The sequence below is a fragment of the Heterodontus francisci genome, chromosome 13 (assembly GCF_036365525.1).
Source record: "Heterodontus francisci isolate sHetFra1 chromosome 13, sHetFra1.hap1, whole genome shotgun sequence".
Lineage (NCBI taxonomy): Eukaryota > Metazoa > Chordata > Chondrichthyes > Heterodontiformes > Heterodontidae > Heterodontus > Heterodontus francisci.
Window position 1 is genome coordinate 20,942,031 of NC_090383.1, and position 23,184 is coordinate 20,965,214.

General features: G+C 44.2%; 1 protein-coding gene across 1 annotated transcript in view; it reads right to left on the reverse strand.

The window, feature by feature from the left end:
* Positions 1-23,184, reverse strand: part of adgb (androglobin) — a 400,763-nt gene that overhangs the window by 46,479 nt on the left and 331,100 nt on the right. Inside the window, exons 33-34 of the mRNA XM_068044513.1 lie at positions 6,802-6,944; positions 1,969-2,130 (exon numbers count right to left, since the gene is read on the reverse strand). Of these exons, the coding sequence (XP_067900614.1) occupies positions 1,969-2,130; positions 6,802-6,944 (305 nt within the window). The remainder of the gene's footprint in view (positions 1-1,968; positions 2,131-6,801; positions 6,945-23,184) is intronic.

The window sequence follows — 23,184 nt, forward strand, 5'->3', positions numbered from 1 at the left end:
TATCTAGGAAGTAGTCCAAACAGCATTCTTCACACTTGTTATGCAAATGCTTCTGTATCTTTTGTTAAGTATATGTTTTTGAGGACTTATATTTAAATTGTAGAGATGGATTCATTGGAAGGCTGAAGATTTCATAGAAGCTGGACTTTGCTTTATTGTTGACAGCTCATTGAAAGGACACTGAGATGTTGTTTAAAAATGCCTTGCTGGAAATCATGTACTTTAAGCAATAAACAGAAAACTTGGTGACCTGGGGAAGGTGTTTACAGAGAAGTGACAGGTCAAGATTTATAGGGGTCAGGAGGCTTGACTCTCAAGATATTGTTTTTTGTTTCGCTTTGGACAGTGTGTTTGGGTGCGAGTTGTTTTGAAGAGTTGGAGAAAACCAGCCAAGACAGCAGCCATCAGGTCACCCTCTTCCATCTCTTTGAAAACTTTGTGAGAGTCATGTGTAAGAAATATAGAGAAACTGATGCTGCCGTTCTCCTGAAAAGCCTGCCAGAAACCCCTGATGCCGCATTTCTCCTAGAAAGCGTGCCAAACTCAACGTCGTCGGAAAAGAACTGTTCTAGAAAGATCCCAGTGACAATTGTCTATGCATATTTGGGACGCTAGACCAAAAAGGAACAACTGACATCTTTCCATATCTTCTCTTTTTTCTTCAAGAATTAGTAAGTGTTTGGCCAAAGTATTTTTTTTAATCTTTTTTTGTAACAGACCTTTGCAGAGAGAATTTCTGTATTTTTCAGTGTGTGTGTGAATTTGTGCGTGGAATTTAAAACGGGGAACTTTCATATTTCAATCTGTGTGTTAATGCTTTGCTTTGTTACTGTTTAAGTCCTGTTTAAGAATAAACTAATAAATTTTGTTGTTTATTAAAGAAACCTGGTTGGTGTATTTTATTCTGGGATAAATAGTAGAGTATATGATTAACTACATTGGTAACTGGGTAAGCATTTAAAAAAATGTATGTTGTGACATGTGGAGAACTAGAAAAGATAGTGCACTGCTCCTGCCTTGGTCATAACATACCACATTCTTTGTCGTTATCCCAGTGTATCTTGAGTTTGGTAAAATTGCCCAATATTATTACCCTGTTCTAACATGTCTCCCTGAACTGTCTGCAGATTCTCCTCTCTATCTCATCTTCACTGTTTGGTCGACACCCTAGAATTTGACCATTTCCCTTTGGGATCTGTTGTCATTGAGTTTAGAGTCAGAATACGTGAACAGTTTACATCAGCTTTAGGTCTTTTGAACCTTAGCATTTGTCTGAAAATAGATCCACAAGCAACAATTATGGGATCTAAATCCTAAACATAAATAATCTGTCAAAGTTTATGGGCTAGACCCAGCACCTCCACTGAAGGAATAAAAATCCTGGGGAGCTCCCAATCTCCTAATATGTGGCTACAGTGGGTGAAACCTCCTGTTCGGGGTGCAACTTGGTACAGTGGTAGCACATGCCTGAGTCAGAGGGTCGTACCAAGCCTCACTCCAGAGGCGTGAACACAAAATCTAGGCTGACAGTCCAATGCAATACTAAGGGAGTATTGGAGGTGTCATATTTTGTCTTTCGGTTAAGACGTTAACCGAGGCCTCGTCTGCCTTCTCAGAATGATGTAAAAGATCCCCAGGCACTATTTCAAAAAAGAGCAGGGTAGTTCTCTTGGTGTTTTGGCCAATATTTATCTCTCAATCAACATCATTAAAATAGATTATCTGATCATTATCTCATTGCTATTTGTGAGACCTTGTAGTAAGAAAATTGGTTGCCTCATTTGCCTATATTAGAATAGTGATTACACTTCAAAATTAAGCATGCCTTTGATTGTAATGCACTTTGATCTCCAAGGCACTATATAAATGAAAATTCTTTCTTTCTTCAAGAGTTTAATATTTTTATATATAGACTGTGGTGTATGCATCATTAACACCACTATAGAGATAAAAATGTTAGTGAATTGCCTTGAAAGCCCTTCCCGGTTCTGCAGCCTCCCAAGCTCGTTTCATAGCATTGATTTCATCCTGTCGTTCGGTGTCTTTCTTGATCTCAACGGAGTCACCTTCACCATAGTCAGTGACGTAGTGAAGTGTAAAGTGAGGTTTTGTTAAATCAATTTGTTGTACCTGAAAAACAACACAAAACAGTATGAATTTCAGTTAATCACTACATCAAATATTTATTGTACTTCATCTTTGTTAAATCTTAGGGAGTAGTCTAAAGGGTGAAACAAGAATAATAAATAGAAGGATGACTACCTCCACAGCCAAAAAAGAATTTTGTACTGTAGTCAATGCAGAGAAACATGGCAGCCAGTTTGAGCACAGCAATGAGATGAGTGACCAGAAAATCTATTTTGCTGGTATTGGGGGGATAAAGAGTGGGGATGAGACAGATAATAGGTGGGAATGATGTGGGAAAGGAATGGGGATGGGATAGATAATACGTAGAGATGGGCTGGGTGTGAGGTAAGGGCGGGTGTCATATTTCAAGATTTTTACCTATTGGCCAAGAAGTGATCTCAGGCTTATTTATATTATGATTATGGTATCATGTTAAATTCAGACCACAAAGTGTTAACTCCGAGACCCATACAATCCTATCTGGAATGTTGATTAGGCCTATTAACTGGGGATCTGACCAAGTAGTTAACACATTTGTGCATACTCCAAAACCAAGAAAAAGGAGGCAACATAGGAACAGGAGTAGGCTAATCAGTCTCTTGAGCCTGTTCTGTCATTCAACTAGGTCATGGCTGATCTGTATCTCAATTCCATTTACCCACTTTATCCCTTGATACCCTTACCCAAAACAAATCTATCAATCTCAGACTTGAAAACTACTATTGTCCTCAGCAGCCACAATCTTTTATGGCAAAAAATTCCAGACTTTTACTACTCTATGAAAAAATATTTCCTAATTTCCCTCCTAAATGGCCTAGTTCTAACTTTAAGATTGTGCCCCCTTGTTCATGATTGCCCCATCAGAAGAAATAGTTTCTCTATTGAATCCTTTTTAAACACCTTTATCAGATCATCCCTCAATCTTCTATACCTAAAAGGATGTCAGGTACACTGGGAAGTGTGATGATACAATAATCACAGATTAACTCTGAAGAGTTTTGAAAAAACAGTCTTTGTCTTTAAAAAATGAACCATTAATTTAAAAACTGAACAATGGTCCAAAATGGCCACTGAAGAAAAAAGGGGATTGGCCTTTTGTGTACTCAAGCAGTCTGGCAAAGGCAGAGGACAAATCTTGAAAGCCAAAAGGTGTTAATGAAATCCATCTTACACCTATCCTAAAAGCATTCCAGAATTAAATGTATTCTTCTGAAACAAAGGTGATGTGAAGTAGCCACGTCTTGGGCCATTGTGCAATCGTCATGGGGAAAATAGAATAGAATGTCTCCTAGCAGGTGAGAGGTGACACATTTTACCTTTAAAAAAGACAGAGAGAGACACAGAGAGAGAGAGAGCGAGTGAGAGACAGAGACACACACACACACACACAGAATGAGTGTGTGTGGATGCAGTTGCGACAATTTCGGGATAAGACATATTGATCAATAAACAATTGATTTTCTGTTTTTTGAACCTACAAGAAAACCTGTTGCTGTCTGTGTATTTGAGAAATAAAACACCAAAGGGCTAAATTCTAATACAAATAAACATTCTGCGGTCAGGTGGGGAGTTGAACAGTGAGAATCACCCACCTCGCACCATGTTGCCATAACAAGGAATACAAGCAAAGTTTATGCAACCTTATAATTTCATCCTGTAAGTCCCGGTATCATTCTGGTAAATCTGTGCTGCATCCCTCCAAGGTCAATATATCTTTCCTGAGGTGTAGTGTCCAGAATTGAATGCAGCAATCTAGCTGGAGCCTAATCAAAGCTTTATACAACTGAGGCATAATGTCCTCCCCTTTGTAATCCAGGCCTCTGAGATAAAGGCCAATATTACATTAGCCTTTTTGATTGTTTTTATACCTGTCTAATAGCTTTAAAAGAGGCAATTATTAGCACATTACAAAGAAGAAAGATAATCCCCACCCCTTTTTCTTTTGTCTACCAGCTCTTCAAACCTCTCTCCCCTCTGCTCCCTCAACTCTGACCTCTAATAAGTACAAAGATCCTATGCCAGGGGAGCTGCATGCAGCTCATTAAGGACTCACGTGCAGCTCCCAACCTTGATCGATCAAACCCATTTTGATGGTAATTAAGTGGCTTGTTTTGTTTCTTTCAAACTTTTATTAACAGTGTACTTGTGAGAAAGTATCATTCAATTAACAATTTTTTTGTAAAAATCATTAAAATGTTGAAATGTGTCTTTGTCTGGCTTTTCATTATTATTGGCTGGTAAGATATTGCGTTTTTGGCTAAATTTTACAAAATGTCTCTTGTTATTAAGGTTGCCGACCCCTGTCCTGGGCTAAGTGTATGGACCTCCATTGCACTGTGACTGCTGAGTTGTAATTACATTCAAATATCCAATTGTCAGCCATAAACTACCAGCAATGAAAAAGAAAATGCGAGAAATACTCAGCAGGTCTGGAGGTCTGTGGAGAAAGAAACAAAGTTAACCATTCAAACCAATGACCCTTCATCAGAACTGATGATGGGTCATTGACCTGTAATATTAACTGTTTCTCTCACCACAGATGCTGCCAGACCTGTTGAATATTTCCAGCATTTTCTGTCTTTATTTCAGATTTCCAGCATCCACAGTATTTTGCTTTTGTCAAAATTATCAGCAGCCACTCAGTATCTGCCATTACATGGCAACCTATAAAGAGATGGCCAAGAAAAGCCCACTAAGACCATTCATGCTGCTGTATCCATTAGACCACAGTTGTCCAACATACGGCTCGCGGGCCAGGATCCGGCTGGCCGATATATTTCAGAGATGAGAAATTTTCCATTGTCTTCTTGCAGACCAGCTTTTTAAAACATGGCACTGTCAGTTTCACAGCTGACATGTGCTGACATCAGGAACAGCAGTTTCTAAACTTTGGACAGAATCAGGGTTTTCCGGTGGGTACTGACTTTTTGTTTTAAAAGCCCGGTGGAAGACCCCAAATCTGTTCGAAGTTCAGAAATTGCTGTTCCCGATGTCAGTAGCTGTCAGGACAGCTGCGAAACTGACAGCGCGATTTTAAAAAAAACTGATCAACCACAAAGTTGCTTTGCTGAGCGCTCCTGCTCCCGGCCGGGTGGGGGTGGGGGTGAGGGGGCAGGGGTGAAATAGAGAGACAGAGAGATAGAGAGAGAGTGATCAAGATCACTCCTGACAGATGGACATCTATCCGTAATACTCCGCATTGGTACAACACTTTTGCAAGCAAAAAAAAAGTCAGGTATCTCACAAAATCAGTGTCCAACATAATGATGAGAAAGCAAATCAATAAATTAGTCTTTTCATTTAAAGCTTCTTCACAAAAATGCACATTTGTTGTTGTTTTGATAAATAGCAAGATAACTTTTTAATGCCCCCTTTGTAAGACAAAAATTATCATATGCCCCCCACCCCACCATGCAAAAAGGTTGGACAACCCTGCATTAGACCGTGCAGTCTTGTGCGTCACCCTCCCTGAACCCTGGTGATGCTAATTCCTAAGAAGGCAAAAAAAAAGGTTTTAAAAAAAGTGGCCATTTCTAGGAAAATTGTGATCGTCTCCTTTGACTTTCTGAATGCACCAGGAGACCATGGTTACCCTTGATACATCACTACACATGATTAACCAGCCAACCTCCTTTTATACTAACGCCGTGAGGAATAGCATCTGAGAAAACCACTATGAGTCCGAAAGTCCACTGACTTTCTACTTCACTTTATCTATCATATCCTTTCATTGCCATGCCTGCCAAAAATGTATCCATCACCCTCTACTCCAGCATAAATCCTAGCCCGTGCCCTTTGGTCTCCCATTGTGGCTTCCTGTGCATACCTTCCATTCCCCATCAATGGAAAAGTCTTGAGGCAGGATTGGCTTTACACTCTGGGACACACCCCAATATTCTACATGGCAACTCTTACCTTACCTTTAAAAGCTTCCTCAAAACCTCTCCCATCAACCTTGCATTTGGGTAATTTTCCTCTTACTACTTATTTTATTAATCCAAAGATATTAAGGGATATGGAGCAAAGGAAGGTATATGGAGTTAGGTCGAGATCAGCCATGAGCTCATTGAATGACGGAAAAGGCTTGAGAGGTTAAATGGCCTAGTTCTGTTCCTATGTTACTGAAATTTCTAATAAGTTTTGTAACCATTGCTTCCCCAGGTAGCCAATCAAAATATTCACTACTTCACTGCTGAAACTTGAGTACCAAAATCTGGGCTGACACTCCAGTGCAGTATTGAGGGGGTTCGAGTACCATATTTCAAATGAGGCCCCACCTGTCCTATCAGGAGGACGTAAAAGATCCTACAGTACTATTTTAAACAACACAGGAGTTCTCCTCAATCTCCTGGCCAATATTTATCCCTCAGCCAACATCTCTAACAAACAGATTAACTGGTCATTATCATATTGCTCTTTGTGGGACATTGCTGTGCACAAATTGGCTGCTGTGTGTCCTACATTACAATAGGGACTACACTTCAAAAATACCTCATTGGCTGTAAATCGCTTTGGGACATCTTGAACTCATGAAAGGCCCTATATAAATACAAATTCTTCATTCTTTACTCTGTAGCAACAGGCTTTTGTTATATAACATATTGATTAGTGCACAAAGAGCCCATATTGTCCATTCCATAAACTAACAGGATGATAAGTAGAAAAAAAATGTACCGGTATCTCTAGCTTGGGTGGTGCATTTTTCTCTTTTCCTCCTTTATCACTCTTATCAGCTCCCTTGTCCCTTCCTTTCCTGCTATGTTTGGATGTTGGTGGGGGTTTTGACTCTCCAGTCTCAACAGCGTCAATACTCCTCTCTAAACAAACAAGATATACATATAAGAACAAGATGATGTTGTTGACGTTTATATTTTCAGCTTATTGCATGGTCAGGCATTATGCATTGGTGGTAGGATTGTCAAACACATATTGGAACAATAAGCTACTGTAATTCATTATTCAGAACAAACATTTTCTATATTTATACACATGCAGTCATCACTTGGAGACTTAAACCACATAAACTGACAGGGTTGCGACCTTGGCAATTATGCTGGATTGAGTCTGCAGTAGAACTTAGTCACTCATCCAGCTGAATTTCATGCTCCCACCTCAAAAAGGATCCTTGAATCCTGGCAGGAGCTGGAGGCAGGGAGGGATACCTGATCTCCCAACCTAAAGAATAATCTGCCCCTAAAAGTTATGACCAAGGCAGGAAGAATGCACTGTCAATTCAGTCCCACTACTGCACAGGTCACAGCATATTAGTAAAGTTTCCCACCTACTGGAAATTAGCCAAATTAAACACCTTATTTATCTCCCATAATAAATCACACCAAACCAGGTTTCTTTAAACAACAAAATTAACTATTTATTAATAAACCAATTTTTAACGATAATGAGATAGATCTATATGTATGAAAAGATTCTATAACTCCTTAATCTTCCTAATCCTCATGCACACACATATACTCAAAAACCAATGGTTAACCGGGGAAAACGGATATATTGATTTTACAATGGTTACAATGGGAAAACGCAAGGCAAGCTGGTCAATTTTGACAGTGCCTTGTCAGAATTAGCAGGGTTTGCAAAACTAATTAAACTGCAAAAGTGCAGGAAAGTGGGAAGAGATCCAAGCCTCGTTAAGAGCTTAAACAAAATGTTGTCTGAAGATTGATAATGGTGCGAGAGTTAATGAAGCAGAAAAACTGTCTTAGTTATCTGAAGCGCTGGGCCTTGAAACTCTTCCATGAGGCCCAAGTCTGTAGCCATATACCTTGTTTTACCAAAAGAACAGTGAAGTAATTGCAGACCAACTGAAGGAGTTAAAAATTGGTTTTACCTTATGAACATAACATAAGAACATAAGAACTAGTAGCAGGAGTAGGCAATTCAGCCCCTCGAGCCTGCTCCACCATTCAATACGATCATGGCTGATCGCATCTCAGCCTCAACTCCACTTTCCTGTCCGTTCTCCATAACCCTTCAACCCATTACTAATTAAAAATCTGTCTATCTCCTCCTTAGATTTACTCAATGTCCTGGCATCCGTCGCACTCTGGGATACTGAATTCCATAGACTCACGAACCTTTGAGAGAAGTAACTTCTCCTCATCTCTGTTTTAAATCTGCTACCCCTTATCCTAAAACTACGACCTCTTGTTCTAGATTACCCCACCAGAGGAAACATCCTCTCTACATCTACTTTGTCAATCCCCTTAATCATCTTATTTACCTCAATTAGATCTCCTCTCATTCTTCTAAACTCTAGAAAGTAAAGGCCTAAACTGCTCAATCTCTCTTCATAAGACAAACCCCTCATCTCTGGACTCAATCTAGTGAACCTCCTCTGAACTGCCTCCAATGCAACTACATCCCTCCTCAAGTAAGGGGACCAAAACTGTACGCAACACTCCAGGTGCAGTCTCACTAATGCCTTGTACAGTTGCAGCAACACTTCCCTACTTTTATACTCTATTCCTTCAGCAATAAATGCCAAAATTCCATTTGTCTTCCTTATTACCTGCTGCACCTGCATACTCGTTTTCTGGGATTCAAGCACGAGGACATCCAGATCCCTCTACACCGAAATACTCTGAAGTTTCTCTCCATTTAGATAATAATTTGCCTTTCTATTCTTCCGACCAAAATGGATAACCTCACACTTATCCACGTTAAATTCCATCTGCCAAATTTTGGCCCACTCACCTAACCTATTCATATCCATTTGTAAATTTCTTATTTCTTTATTGTAACTTACTATCCCACTTATTTTAGTATCATCTGCAAATTTGGCTATAGTACCTTCTATCCTTGCATCCAAGTCATTAATATAGATTGTAAATAGTTGGGGCCCGAGGACCGAACCTTGTGGCACCCCATTAGTTACATCTTGTCAACCAGACAAGGACCCATTTATCCCGATTCTCTGTTTTCTGTTGGTTAGCCAATCCTCTATCCAAGAGAATAAATTGCCCCTAACCCGATGTGATCTTATCTTGTGTATTAACCCTTTGTGTGGCACCTTATCAAATGCCTTCTGGAAGTCCAGGTATACTACATCTACAGGATCCCCATTATCCACTTTACTTGTTCCATCTTCGAAGAACTCTAGCAAATTAGTCAACCATCATTTACCCTTCATAAAACCATGCTGCCTCTGATGGATTGTGTTTGGACTTTCTAAATATCCTGTTATTACTTCCTTAATAATGGATTCTAACAATTTTACAATGACAGATGTTAAACTAACTGGTCTATAGTTTCCTACTTTCTGCCACCCTCCCTTTTTGAATAAGGGTATTATATTAGCATTTTTCCAGTCTACTGGAACCTTTCCCGCATCCAGGGAATTTTGGAATATTATAACCAATGGATCCACTATCTCCACTGCCACTTCCTTTAAGACCCTAGGATGTAGGCCATCAGGCCCTGGGGACTTGTCTGCCTTCAATCCCAATAGTTTGTTCAGTACTTTTTCCCTAGTGATGATGATTGTTCTAAGTTCCTCCCTTTCTATAACCTCTGCATTACGTGTTACTATTGGGATGGTACTAGTGTCCTCCACCGTGAAAACTGAGGCAAAATACTGATTTAGTGTCTCCGCCATTTCTGTGTTCCCCACTATGAACTCCCCAGTCACATCCTCCAAGGGGCCAACATTCACGTTAGCTACTCTCTTTCCTTTTATATACTTATAGAAGCTTTTGCTGTCCGTTTTTTTATTTTGCGCTAGTTTTCTTAATTTACCATTGCTCTTTTTATTACTTTTTTAGTTAACCTTTGTTGATCTTTAAAAGTTTCCCAATCTTCCAGCCTGCCACTGGCCTTTGCAATATGGTATGCCTTAGTTTTTGTCTTTACATTATCCTTAACTTCCTTGCTTAGCCATGGATATTTTCTCCCCCTCTTACAATCTTTCTTCCTCTCAGGAATATATTTTAGTTGGGAGGAATTGAATATCTCCTTAAACATCTGTCACTGCTCATCAACTGTCCTACTTTTTAGTCTTCCTTCCCAGTCCACTAGGGCCAAATCTGTCCTCATGACTATGTAATTACCTTTGTTTAACTCCAGAATGCTAGTGTGGGACTCCAGTTTCTTGCCCTCAAACTGAATTTGAAATTCTAGCATGCTATTATCACTCTTCCCTAGAGGATCCTTAACTATGAGATCATTAATTAATCCCACCTCATTACATAATACCAAATCTAGAATAGCCTGCTCCCTGGTTGGTTCCACAACATATTGCTCCAAAAAAAACAATCGCTAATGCATTCAATGAACTCTCCCTCGAGGCTACCCTTGCCGATTTGATTAATCCAGTCTATATTCATATTAAAATCACCCATGATTATTGCTGTACCTTTCTTACAAGCCCCCAGTATTTTCTGGTTTATACTGTGCCCCACTGCGGAACTACTGTTTGGGGACCTATAGATTACTCCCACCAGGGACTTCTTTCCCTTGCTATTTCTTATTTCTACCCAGACTGATTCTACATCTTGATCTCCAGTGTTTATATCATTTCTCACGACAGCACTGATATCTTCCTTTACTAACAAAGCTACACCACCTCCTTTTCCTTCCTGCCTATCCTTCCGAAATACTGAGTACCCTTGGATATTCAATTCCTAAACTTATGGAGCAGGACCATAGTGCAAAAAAGGTATAAAGAAAGAACCCACAGGAACATCTTTGCTGCAGTGGTTAGGGTGGCGTGGTCGGCTATTCGGAAGTCGTGCATGGAAGATTCGTCAGCGGACTGACCACCGAGACAGACTCCGGCTCGCAGGACTGGTAAGCAATCGGTATGATGATGAGTATCTACTATTACTTAGTGGTTTAATAAAGGTGTACCACATCTAGTGGAACAGTATCCAAGTTATTGTGTGCCATTGTTATCCAGAGTAAAGGCTAGAACCAATTAGACCAGGTCTTACAGAATTTGGCGAGCCAGCCAGGAGCCTTGAAGGTAAAGAAATGGCAGAACATACTAAGGATGGGTTAGTCACGAAGTACGTGGCAGGGAGACTACCTCTCGGGTTGTCCTGGAGGGGGATGATCTGGTGGATGGGGCAAAACAGTGGACAGGGATCCACTTGTAAGAAGGCCTTGATGAAGCAGTATGGCTGATGGCATATCAGTGACAGTGCAGGAGAGATGAGGCTGAGATAATAAAACACAAGCAGGAGCTGGAGGACAGAGATAAGAAGCTTAGTGAACAGGATGCGGTTATTAATGGGTTAATGAAACAGCTAGAGGAAGAGAGAGAGATCAGGAAAAAGGACAGCGAACGATTTGAGCTGGAAAGGGAACGATGGTTAAGCATGACTCAGTATTGGAAAGTCAGTGTGTTAACAATCAGCATCGGTGTGATGAATGGGCTGCACAAATGGCAGAACAGAGTCATAGGGCAGATGGAGCAGAATGGGAGGCAGAGGATTTGAAAGTCGCCAGCGTGTTATGCACCAACGGAGTCAAGTGGAGAAAAGCAGTAAAACAGATCACACTGAGTTTCTGCGCAAGATACAGAGATTGAGAGAGAGGTTGCAAGTGCAGAGAGGGGTGTTGTACGTGCGATGGATGTAGGGAAGGTAATAGTTGTGGAAGTAGAAGAGACGGATCCTAGTACCGATGAGGATGACTCACCGGTACTAGACGGGCAGGACGACGGTTGGCCAGAGGGTCGTCCGCTGCCCCTGGCCCCTCTAAGACAACAGAGGGTATCAACCTCCACCAGGGGGTCAGCAGGGTTTGGGGAGCTGGACCGCGAGTTTCTGGTCCCGTATACAGCTGATGCACTGCGAAAAATGGCAGTGGACCTGCCAAAGTTAGAGTCGGGTAAAGATCCTTATGGACATTTCCTAGAGATAGATCAGATAGCAGGGTTGCACGGCCTAGGGAACAGTGTCCAGTGCATGTGTAGCAAGATGGGCATTGTTGCTAGGGGGCATGGATTTGAAGGTTAAGGCATTGCCTGAGCCTCGGTTAGCTGCTAACCTCCAGTATAAGGGAGAACCTCATACTTGTACAGTAGAAGGGGTGTGGGACACTAGTGGCAGATTTAAAGCAGGGATACACCCAGAGGGAAGAGACATATACATGGATGGGTCCAGTTTTATGAAGAAAGGAGAACAGAAAACAGAATGTGGCATCTATGATCCTGAAAAAGATATAGAAATGGCCATTAGATTGCTAGCCACATTCAGTGCACAGCAGGCTGAACGAGCAGCTGTTAGCTGTGTAGTGACTCATCTTCAGGAATTTCCCACTCTTTACACAATCTGCTCAGATTCCATGTTCACATGTAACTCCTGTATGGAATATTTAGCCACTTGGGCATGGCGAGGCTTCCTCGCAGCAGATCGGTGACTGCTCATTCTAGACCCCATGTTGAGGACTATAGTGCAGACTATAGGGGAAGCACAGGGTAATTATATTCACATGGTGAAGGCCCATTCTAAGATGGGACCTAGGTGGGAGGGTAACAAGAAAGCAGATGAGTTAGCTCAGAAGGGGGCAGAACAGGGCACGCCATGGGACCCCTACCAGTCCCCTGGGAACAACAACATACCCCTCCCTCCGGACCTGAAGGAGGCACAACAGAAGGATGTGGTGTTAAAGGTAGTCTTGCAGGCAAAACAAGTAGGAGCCTCGAAAGAAGGTCTGTTTGGAACACCAGATGTAGAAGTTAAGGAAGGGATGCTTTTTAAAAGGGACAGTGCCTGAAGGATACAGACAGGAAGCGATGCAGTTAGCACATGGAGGTCCAGGGGCAGGAGACCCAGGCCCTGAAACCACAGTGGAACGGATTAATAGGGTAGTATGGTGGCCCCACATGTGGGTAGATTTGGAGGATTACTGTAGAAGCTGTTTAGTCTGCACTGCAGACAATCCAGACCCCCACAGAAGAAAGGTGCCTATTGGACACATTCGGCATGTCGTCGGGCCTTGACAGTGCATTCAGATAGATTTTATAGAGCCACTCCTGACCTCTAAGAAGGACAATAAATTTTGCCTGGTGCTGGCGGATAATTTTACCAAGTGGGTAGAGGCATTCCCATGCAAGTCAGCTGCTGCACTATGGACAACAAAAACTTTAGTGAGAGAAGTGTTCTCCAGATGAGGACTCCCTGAGGTTGTAGAACCAGATTAAGGCAGTCACTTTACAGGACAGGTGATGCAGGCTACTCTGAAGTTGTTGGGAATAGAAGGGAAATGGCAGGTGGCACACTATCCACAACCTTCAGGGATAGTTGAATCAGACTTTAAAGGTAGCCCTTCGAAAAAAGTTAACTGAACAGGAAAGGAAGTGGGATGACATGCTTCCTTTGGGCTGATGGGAATAAGGAGCACCAAATCAAAGGGGATGGGGTATTCACCCCATGGGTCGGTAACTGGGTGACCCATGCGCGCACCTTCACATCTGTTGATCTTCACGCATTCTGAAAGACAAATCCAAGAGATTACCAAACATAAGTTTGTGAAAGGTCTCTGGGAAACTTTGAAAGAACTGAATTTGCAGGCGGCCTGCAATATTGGCCAGTACCATCAGAGAAACTGGCTGCAAGCGGCACCAGACAAGCCACTGGAATGGTACATAGGTGATCAGGTGATGGTGCGGAATTATGCAAGGGTGGGTGTGTTTGAACAAAGGATCCTGCAGCATAGTGGACAAGGCTAGCCCTATGGTATATGCAGTGCAATTACCTAAACGGATGAAGTGGTTCCACATTAACCAGATGAAGCTAGCAATGTCCCAAATCAAAGTACCTCGTCAGCAGGAAACTGTCATGTGCATGGTGGGTCAAATCATGCCAATAGTGTGGGATTGTGTGGAGCCCCTACAAATCCCACAATGGGTTGGGAAGGGGGTGATAGTGATAACGATAATAATGATGATGATGGTGACAGTGATGGGGCAAATGCAAATGCAGTCAGACCCCAACAGATGAGGAGAAGCAGGAGAAGGTAGTGACTCTTCGTTACTTTTGGCGCGGGAGGAACCGGAAGCTGGACGGCAGCAAGGACTCCTGGGTAGGTATTTTCTTTAAAGGTGCGGAGCTCCGTGGACTCGGCCTCATTTCCCGGCGGAGAAGCAGGAGAAGGTAGCGACTCTTCGGTGGGTAAGTGAAGGCAACAGGAGCTGTGTTTTAAAAGTTGTTTTAAAAGTTGTACTTACTGTTTTCCTTGTGTTCAAGTTACTTTTGGCGCGGGAGGAACCGGAAGCTGGACGGCAGCAAGGACTCCTGGGTAGGTATTTTCTTTAAAGGTGCGGAGCAGAGTTAACCCGAGACCCTTTTTACCCTCCTCCTCTAACCAAAAAGGACTGAACAGGTAAGCTATTTCACTGTTTTTGTTAATATCTATATTTGTACTTAATTAAGGGGTAATTGAGTAAAAGAAATGGCAGCCAGGGGAGTGCAGTGCTCCTCCTGCAGTATGTTCGAGGTGAGGGGAACCTCCGGTGACCCTGCCGACTTCACCTGCTGGAAGTGCATCCGTCTCCAGCTCCTATCAGACCGTGTTAGGGAACTGGAGCTGGAGCTGGATGAACTGAGGATCATTCGGGAAGCTGAGGGGGTGATAGATAGAAGCTACAGGGATGTCGTTACTCCACAAAACAAAGGCAGCTGGGTAACAGTTAGAGGTGGGAAGAGGTCAGTGCAGGGATCTCCTGTGGTCGTTCCCCTCAGCAACAAGTATACAGTTTTAGATACTGTTGGGGGGGACGGCCTATCGGGGGCAGGCTGCAGTGAACGGGCCTCTGGCACGGGGTCCTGCACTGTGGCTCAGAAGGGAAGGAGGGAGAATGGGAGAGCACTAGTCATCGGGGACTCGATGGTGAGGAGTACCGACAGGCGGTTCTGTGGGCGCAAGCGAGACGCACGGATGGTTTGTTGCCTACCTGGTGCCAGGGTCCGTGATGTTTGTGATCGCGTCTTCAGGATCCTTAAAGGGGAGGGGGAGCAGCCAGAGGTCGTGGTGCACATTGGCACCAACGACGTAGGAAGGAAGGGTGGCACAGATGTTAGAAGTGAGTTTAGGGAGTTAGGCTGGAAGCTGAAAGCTCGGACGGACAGAGTTGTTATCTCTGGTTTGTTGCCGGCGCCACGTGATAGTGAGGCTAGGAATAGGGAGAGAGCACAGCTGAACACGTGGCTGCAGGAATGGTGTAGAAGAGAGGGCTTCCAGTTCTTGGATAATTGGACTGCATTCTGGGGAAGATGGGACCTGTTCAAACAGGACGGGCTGCATCTGAACCAGAGGGGCACCAATATCCTGGGAGGGAGGTTTGCTAGTACTGTTCGGGAGGGTTTAAACTAGTTTGGGAGGGGGATGGGAACCGGACTTGTAGTCCAGGGACCAGTGGGTCCACTCAGAAAGACAAAGAGTGTAGTGAGGTATTGGGGAAGGTAGCACTGTCGCAGAGGACAGATGGGCACGGAGAAGGGTTAAAGTGCGTATACTTCAACGCAAGAAGCATCAGGAATAAGGTGAGTGAATTGAAGGCGTGGATGGGCACTTGGGACTACGATGTTGTGGCCATCACTGAAACGTGGATAGGTGAGGGGGAGGAATGGTTCTTGGAGGTACCTGGTTATAGATGTTTTCATAAGATTAGGAATGGTGGTAAAAGAGGTGGGGGGGTGGCATTGTTAGTTAGAAATAGTGTAACAACTGCTGAAAGAATTTTCGAGGAGGATCTGCCGACTGAGGCACTGTGGGTTGAGGTCAGGAACAGGAAAGGAGCAGTCACCTTGATGGGAGTTTTCTATCGGCCCCCCAATAGCAGCAGGGAGGTGGAAGAGCAGATTGGGAAACAGATTTTGGAAAGGAGCAGAAGTCACAGGGTAGTAATTATGGGGGATTTCAACTTCCCAAATATTGATTGGCAACTCTTTAGATCGAATAGTTTGGATGGGGTAGTGTTTGTGCAGTATGTCCAGGAAGCTTTTCTGACTCAGTATGTAGACTGCCCGACCAGAGGGGAGGCAATATTGGATTTGGTACTAGGTAATGAACCAGGGCAAGTGATAGAGCTGTTGGTGGGCGAGCACTTTGGAGATAGTGATCACAATTCTGTAGCATTCACTGTGGTAATGGAGAGGGATAGGTATGTGCAACAGGGCAAGGTTTACAATTGGGGGAAGGGTAGATATGATGCTGTCAGGCAGGAACTGAGGAGCATAAGTTGGGAGCATATGCTGGCAGGGAAGGGCACGGTCGAAATGTGGAACTTTTTCAAGGAGCAGATAGTAGGGGCCATTGATAAGCATGTCCCTGTCAGACAGGGAAGGGATGGTCATGTGAGGGAACCGTGGTTGACAAGAGAGGTTGAGAGTCTTGTTAGGAAGAAGAAGGATGCGTATATAAGGTTGAGGAAAAAGGGCACAGGCATAGCTCTGGAGGGATACAAGATGGCCAGGAAGGATCTGAAGAAAGGGATTAGGAGAGCTAAGAGAGGGCATGAAAAATGCTTGGCGGGTAGGATAAAAGAAAACCCCAAGGCCTTTTACGCGTATGTCAGAAATATGAGGATGACTAGGGGGACCGTAGGTCCGGTCAAGGACAATAGCGGGAGACTGTGTGTTGAGCCGGAAGAGATAAGTGAGGTTTTGAATGAGTACTTCTCTTCGGTATTTACGAATGAGAAGGGGTGTATTACTGAAGAGGACGGTGTGAAACAGACTGGTAAGCTCGAGGAAGTGCTCGTTAGGAGGGAAGATGTGTTGGGGTTTTTGAATAACTTGAAGATAGACAAGTCTCCCGGGCCTGACGGGGTATATCCAAGGATGTTATGGGAAGCAAGGGATGAAATTGCAGAGCCGCTGGCAATGATCTTTTCATCTTCTCTGTTGACGGGGGTGGTACCAGGTGATTGGAGGGTGGCAAATGTTGTGCCCCTGTTCAAGAAAGGGAATAGGAACAACCCTGGGAATTACAGGCCAGTTAGTCTTACTTCGGTGGTAGGCAAGTTGATGGAAAAGGTGCTGAGGGATAGGATTTCTGAGCATCTGGAAAGACACTGCTTGATTCGGGACAGTCAGCACGGTTTTGTGAGGGGTAGGTCTTGCCTCACAAGCCTGATTGAATTCTTTGAGCAGGTGACCAAGCAAGTGGATGAGGGTAAACCAGTGGATGTGGTGTACATGGATTTTAGTAAGGCATTTGATAAGGTCCCCCATGGTAGACTTATGGAGAAAGTCAGGAGGCATGGGATAGTGGGGAATGTGGCCAGTTGGATTAAGAATTGGCTAACTGATAGAAGGCAGAGAGTGGTCTTAGATGGTAAATACTCAGCCTGGAGCCCAGTTACCAGTGGCGTGCCACAGGGATCAGTTCTGGGTCCTCTCCTGTTTGTGATTTTTATTAACGACTTGGATGAGGAAGTCGAAGGGTGGGTCAGTAAATTTGCAGATGATACAAAGGTTGGTGGAGTTGTGGATACCGAGGAGGGCTATTGTCGTCTGCAAAGGGACTTGGATAGGTTGCAGTGCTGGGCTGAAAAGTGGCAGATGGAGTTTAACCCTGAAAAGTGTGAGGTCGTCCATTTTGGAAGGACAAACACGAATGCAAAATACTGGGTTAACGGTAGGGTTCTTGGGCATGTGGAGGAGCAGAGAGACCTTGGGGTCTATGTGCATAGATCGTTGAAAGTTGCAACTCAAGTGGATAGGGCTGTGAAGAAGGCATATGGGGTGTTAGCGTTCATTAGCAGAGGGATTGAATTTAAGAGCCGTGAGGTGATGATGCAGCTGTACAGGACCTTGGTAAGGCCTCATTTGGAGTACTGTGTGCAGTTCTGGTCGCCTCATTTTAGGAAGGATGTGGAAGCCTTAGAGAGGGTGCAGAGGAGATTTACCAGGATGTTGCCTGGAATGGAGAATAAGTCTTACGAGGAAAGGCTGAACATTCTAGGCCTCTTCTCATTAGAACGGAGAAGGATGAGGGGTGACATGATAGAGGTTTATAAGATGATCAGGGGAATAGATAGGGTAGACAGTCAGAAACTTTTTCCCCGGGTGGAGCAAAGCGTTACAAGGGGTCATAAATTTAAAGTGAAGGGTGGGAGATATAAGGGGGATGTCAGGGGAAGGTTCTTTACCCAGAGAGTGGTCGGGGCATGGAATGCCTTGCCTGGGGAAGTTGTTGAGTCAGAAACTTTAGGGACTTTCAAACGGCTTTTAGATAGGTATATGGATAAAGGAGAATGATGGGGTATAGATTAAATTGTCCTTGACAGAGGACAAAGGATCGGCACAACATCGTGGGCCGAAGGGCCTGTTCTGTGCTGTATTTTTCTATGTTCTATGTTCTAAAGGAAGAAGAGGAACATTTGGGGGAGTCACAACCTCTGCAACGGAGACAGTCATGGCAACGGCAATCTGAGCCATCCCCTTCCTCTCGTAGGAGGAAAGGGAGCAGGAAAAGACAATTGAGGAGACAGTCAGATTTTGTATATACATAATAACCCTGTGCCTGTGACCAGGTCTGTTCACAGAGCAAGTTTTTTTTTGTGTTTTGTGCTTTACTTTTAAGGTCATGTGGAGGATATCACTAGTGTTTACAACTGTGACCTGGGACGGAGAAGGGGAACCAAGCCTCAGGATCAAGTATCTCGCCTGTTGTAATCCAGAACTGGATCCACCTCTGCCTGGGACCTCGGGACCATGGATTATGGTTGGATGGCTCAAGGAATTACAGTGTTGTAATGACACCAGTCCTAAAAGGCATTGTGTTTTTATGCTCTAAGTGGGTAAACGGACACGATGTTTTGACACCAGGCCACATTGGAAAACAGGCCCGTTATGGTTAAAGATTACCAAAGGAAAGTGGGGAAGTCCATTAGATGAAGAATGCTAGAATACCCAAAGTAAGGGGAAAACAGGAATTAGGGAAACCTCAGCAGCAGGAGGAATCTGGAATGACATGGACAGCAGGCCACACCAAGAGTACAAATCAGGAAGAAGTTGAAATTCATCACTCTGCTAGGTCAGACTTGAACTGTCTGAGTCCAGGACAGAGTAAATTAAGAGCACGCATACACTTAACGGTGGTGGAGTCGAGGCTTTGCGCACGGTTCTGTATCATGTGCCCTCGGCTCAAGCCAATTGTGACTCTGACGTGGGAATACGAGAAGGGAGAACTGAAAGAAACATCTGATTCAGTGCAGTGCAGTGATACTAAGGCCATTACCGTTTTCTGGACCCAAACAAAGGGAGAACAGGGTGTGTACACATGTGCTCCTATCCTGCACTTGGGTGTTATTACTGGGAATAAGGGTGGTATTGCCCGAGGAACTGACCTTGTCACCGCCTCCCAGACGGAAGCAGAAACCTCCTAGCCGCAATGAGAGACAGGCAGTGGAGTGTCCAAAACACATGCCTGGCCCAAAGAATGGTCTAGTGTGAATAACTACTGGGAAAATATTGTGTCAGGATGTATGCCATGAGGCGGTACCAGTGATGTTGAATTTAATGGGGATAGGATTACCAGGCTGATGTGGTAAAAAGACAAGGAGTCTGTATGAGCGACTGTTGGAACAAGTGCTGGACCAAGCCATTGACCGGGAGACGGGTTAGTGAGTTGGAGACAATACTACAAGTCTGCAGGGAATGGGATTAAATCAAGGAAAAAGAGGGAGTTAGTCAATGATGCTGCCACAGTATTTAACACGGGTACATCACCAATGAATAGTTTGGATTTGGCATCTCTGGAGGTAGAGATGCAAAAAGTAAAGGGGAAAATGAAGGACATTTTATCATAGAGTCATACAGCACAGAAACAGGCCCTTCGGCCCACCGCGTCCATGCCAACCATAATGCCTATCTATACTAATCCCATCTGCCTGCATTAATTCCATATCCCTGTATGCCTTGCTCATTCAAGTACCTGTCCAGATGCCTCTTAAATGTCACTACTGTTCCTGCCTCCACCACCTCTTCAGGCAGCTCATTCCAGATACCCACTATTCTTTGTGTGAAAAATTTACCCCTTTGATCCCCTTTAAACCTCCTCCTTCTCACCTTAAATCTATGCCCTCTAGTTTTAGTCACCCCTACGATGGGAAGCTATCTACCCTATCTATGCCTCTCATAATTTTATATACCTTTATCATGTCCCCTCTCAGCCTCCTTCGCTCCAGGGAAAACAGACCCAGCCTATCCAATCTCTCTTTATAACTCAAGCCCTCCAAACCAGGCAAATATCCTTGTGAATCTTTTCTGCACCCTCTCTAGCTTAATCACATCTTTCCTGTAGTGCAGCGACCAGAACTGCACACAGTACTCCAAATGCGGCCTAACCAACGTCATGTGCAACTGCAACATGACGTCCCAACTCTTGTACACAATGCCTCGGCCGATGAAGGCAAGCATGCCATACGCCTTCTTCACCACCCTGTCTACCTGTGTTGCCACTTTCAGGGAACTATGTACTTGCACCCCAAGGTCTCTCTGCTCAACAACACTCTCCAGGGCCCTGCCATTCACTTTATATGTCCTGCCCTGGTTTAACTTCCCAAAATGCATCACTTCACACTTGTCTGCGTTAAATTCCATTTGCCAATCCCTTGCCCACTTTCCCAGTTGATCTATATCCTGCTGTAACCTTAGACAACCTTCTTCACTGTCCACTATACCACCAATTTTGGTGTCATCTGCAAACTTACTAATCATGTCCCTTACATTCACATCCAAGTCATTAATATAAAATAAAAACAAGAAATGCTGGAACCACTCAGCAGGTCTGGCAACATCTGTGGAAAGAGAAGCAGAGTTAACGTTTCGGGTCAGTGACCCTTCTTCGGAACTCAAGTCATTAATATGTATGACAAACATCAGAGGGCTCAGCACTGATCCCTGCGGCACACCACTGGTCACCGGCCTCCAATCTGAAAAACAACCCTCCACTACCACCCTCTGCCTCCTATCACCAAGCCAATTTTGTATCCAATTTGCTAGCTCACCCTGGATCCCATGTGTTTGAACCTTCTGGACCAGCCTACCATGCGGGACCTTGTCAAAGGCCTTGCTAAAGTCCATGTAGACAACGTCCATCGCCCTGCCCTTGTCAATCTCTTTGTCACCTCCTCGAAAAACTCAATCAAATTCGTGAGACATGATTTCCCACGCACAAAGCCATGCTGACTATCCCTAATCAGACCATGCCTTTCCAAATGCATATAAAACCTGTCTCTCAGAATCCCTTCCAATAACTTTCCCGGCCTGTAGTTCCCTGGCTTATCCCTGCTGCCCTTCTTAAATAAAGGCACAACATTAGCTATCCTCCAGTCTTCCGGTACCTCACCCGTGGCTAACAATGATGCAAAAATCTCTGCCAGGGCCCCAGCAATCTCCTCCCTTGCTTCCCATAGCATTCTAGGATACACCTGGTCAGGTCCTGGGGATTTATTTAGATTTTTTTAGATTTAGAGATACAGCACTGAAACAGGCCCTTCGGCCCACCGACTCTGTGCCGACCATCAACCACCCATTTATACTAATCCTGCACTAATCCCATATTCCTACCACATCCTCACCTGTCCCTATATTCCCCTACCACCATACTAGTGGCAATTTATAATGGCCAATTCACCTATCAACCTGCAAGTCTTTTGGCTGTGGGAGGAAACCGGAGCACCCGGAGGAAACCCACGCAGACACAGGGAGAACTTGCAAACTCCACACAGGCAGTACCCAGATTTGAACCCGGGTCGCTGGAGCTGTGAGGCTGCGGTGCTAACCACTGCGCCACTTAATCACCTTAATGCGCTTCAAAACCTCCAACACCTCCTCCTTTGTAATGTTGATATGCTCCAGGATATCGGTGTTCCCTCCCTTGAACTCACTAGCTTCCATGACCTTCTCCACGGCAAATACGGACGAGAAATATTCATTTAAGACCTCGCTCATTTCCTGTGGCTCCACGCATAGATTGCCACACTGATCCTTAAGGGGACCTACTCTCTCCCGAGCTACCTTTTTACTCTTAATATACTTATAGAATCTTTTAGGATTCTCCTTTATCTTATCTGCCAGGGAAATCACATGGCCCCTTTTTGCCCTCCTAATTTCCTTCTTAAGTGTACTCCTACATCCCCTATACTCCTCGAGGGACTCGCTCGATCCCAGCTGCCTATACCTGACATATGCCTCCTTCTTTGTCCTGACCAGACCCTGAATATCCCTTGTCAACCAAGGTTCCCTCAACTTGCCAGCCTTGCCCTTCCATCTAACAGGAACATTTCGGCCCTGAACTCTTCCTTTCTCACTTTTAAAAGCCTCCCACTTGCCAGACGTCCCTTTACCTGTAAACAGCCTCTCCCATTCAACTTTTGAGAGTTCCTGTCTGATGCCATCGAAATTAGCCTTCCCCCAATTTAGGACTTCAACCTGAGGACCAGTCCTATCCTTTTCCATAACTATCTTGAAGCTAATAGAGTTATGTTCACTGGTCCCAAAGTGCTCCCCCACTGACAAATCAACCACCTGCCCATCCTCATTTCCTAAGAGGAGGTCGAGTGTAGCCCTTTCTCTAGTAGGGCTATCCACATACTGCTTCAGGAAACTATCCTGGACACACTTAACAAATTCTTCCCCATCTGATCCCTTAGCACTAAGGCAGTCCCAGTCAATATTAGGGAAGTTAAAATCACCTACTATTACAACCCTATAATTCCTACACCTATTTGTGATTTCCCTACATATATGCGCCTCCACTTCTCTCTGACTATTGGGGGGCCTACAGTATAATCCCATCAAAGTGATCATCCCTTTCTCATTTCTAAGTTCTACCCATATGGCCTCACTGGACACTCCCCCCGGGATATCCTCTCTAAGTACTGCTGTGATGTCCTCCCTAATCAATAGTGCAACTCCCCCTCCTCTCTTACCTCCACCTCTGTCACGCAGGAAAGATCGGTACCCCGGAACATTGAGCTGCCAGTCCTGCCCATCCCTCAACCACGTTTCCGTAATAGCAATAATATCACAATCCCATGTACTGATCCATGCTCTGAGTTCATCTCCCTTACCTGTAAAGCTTCTT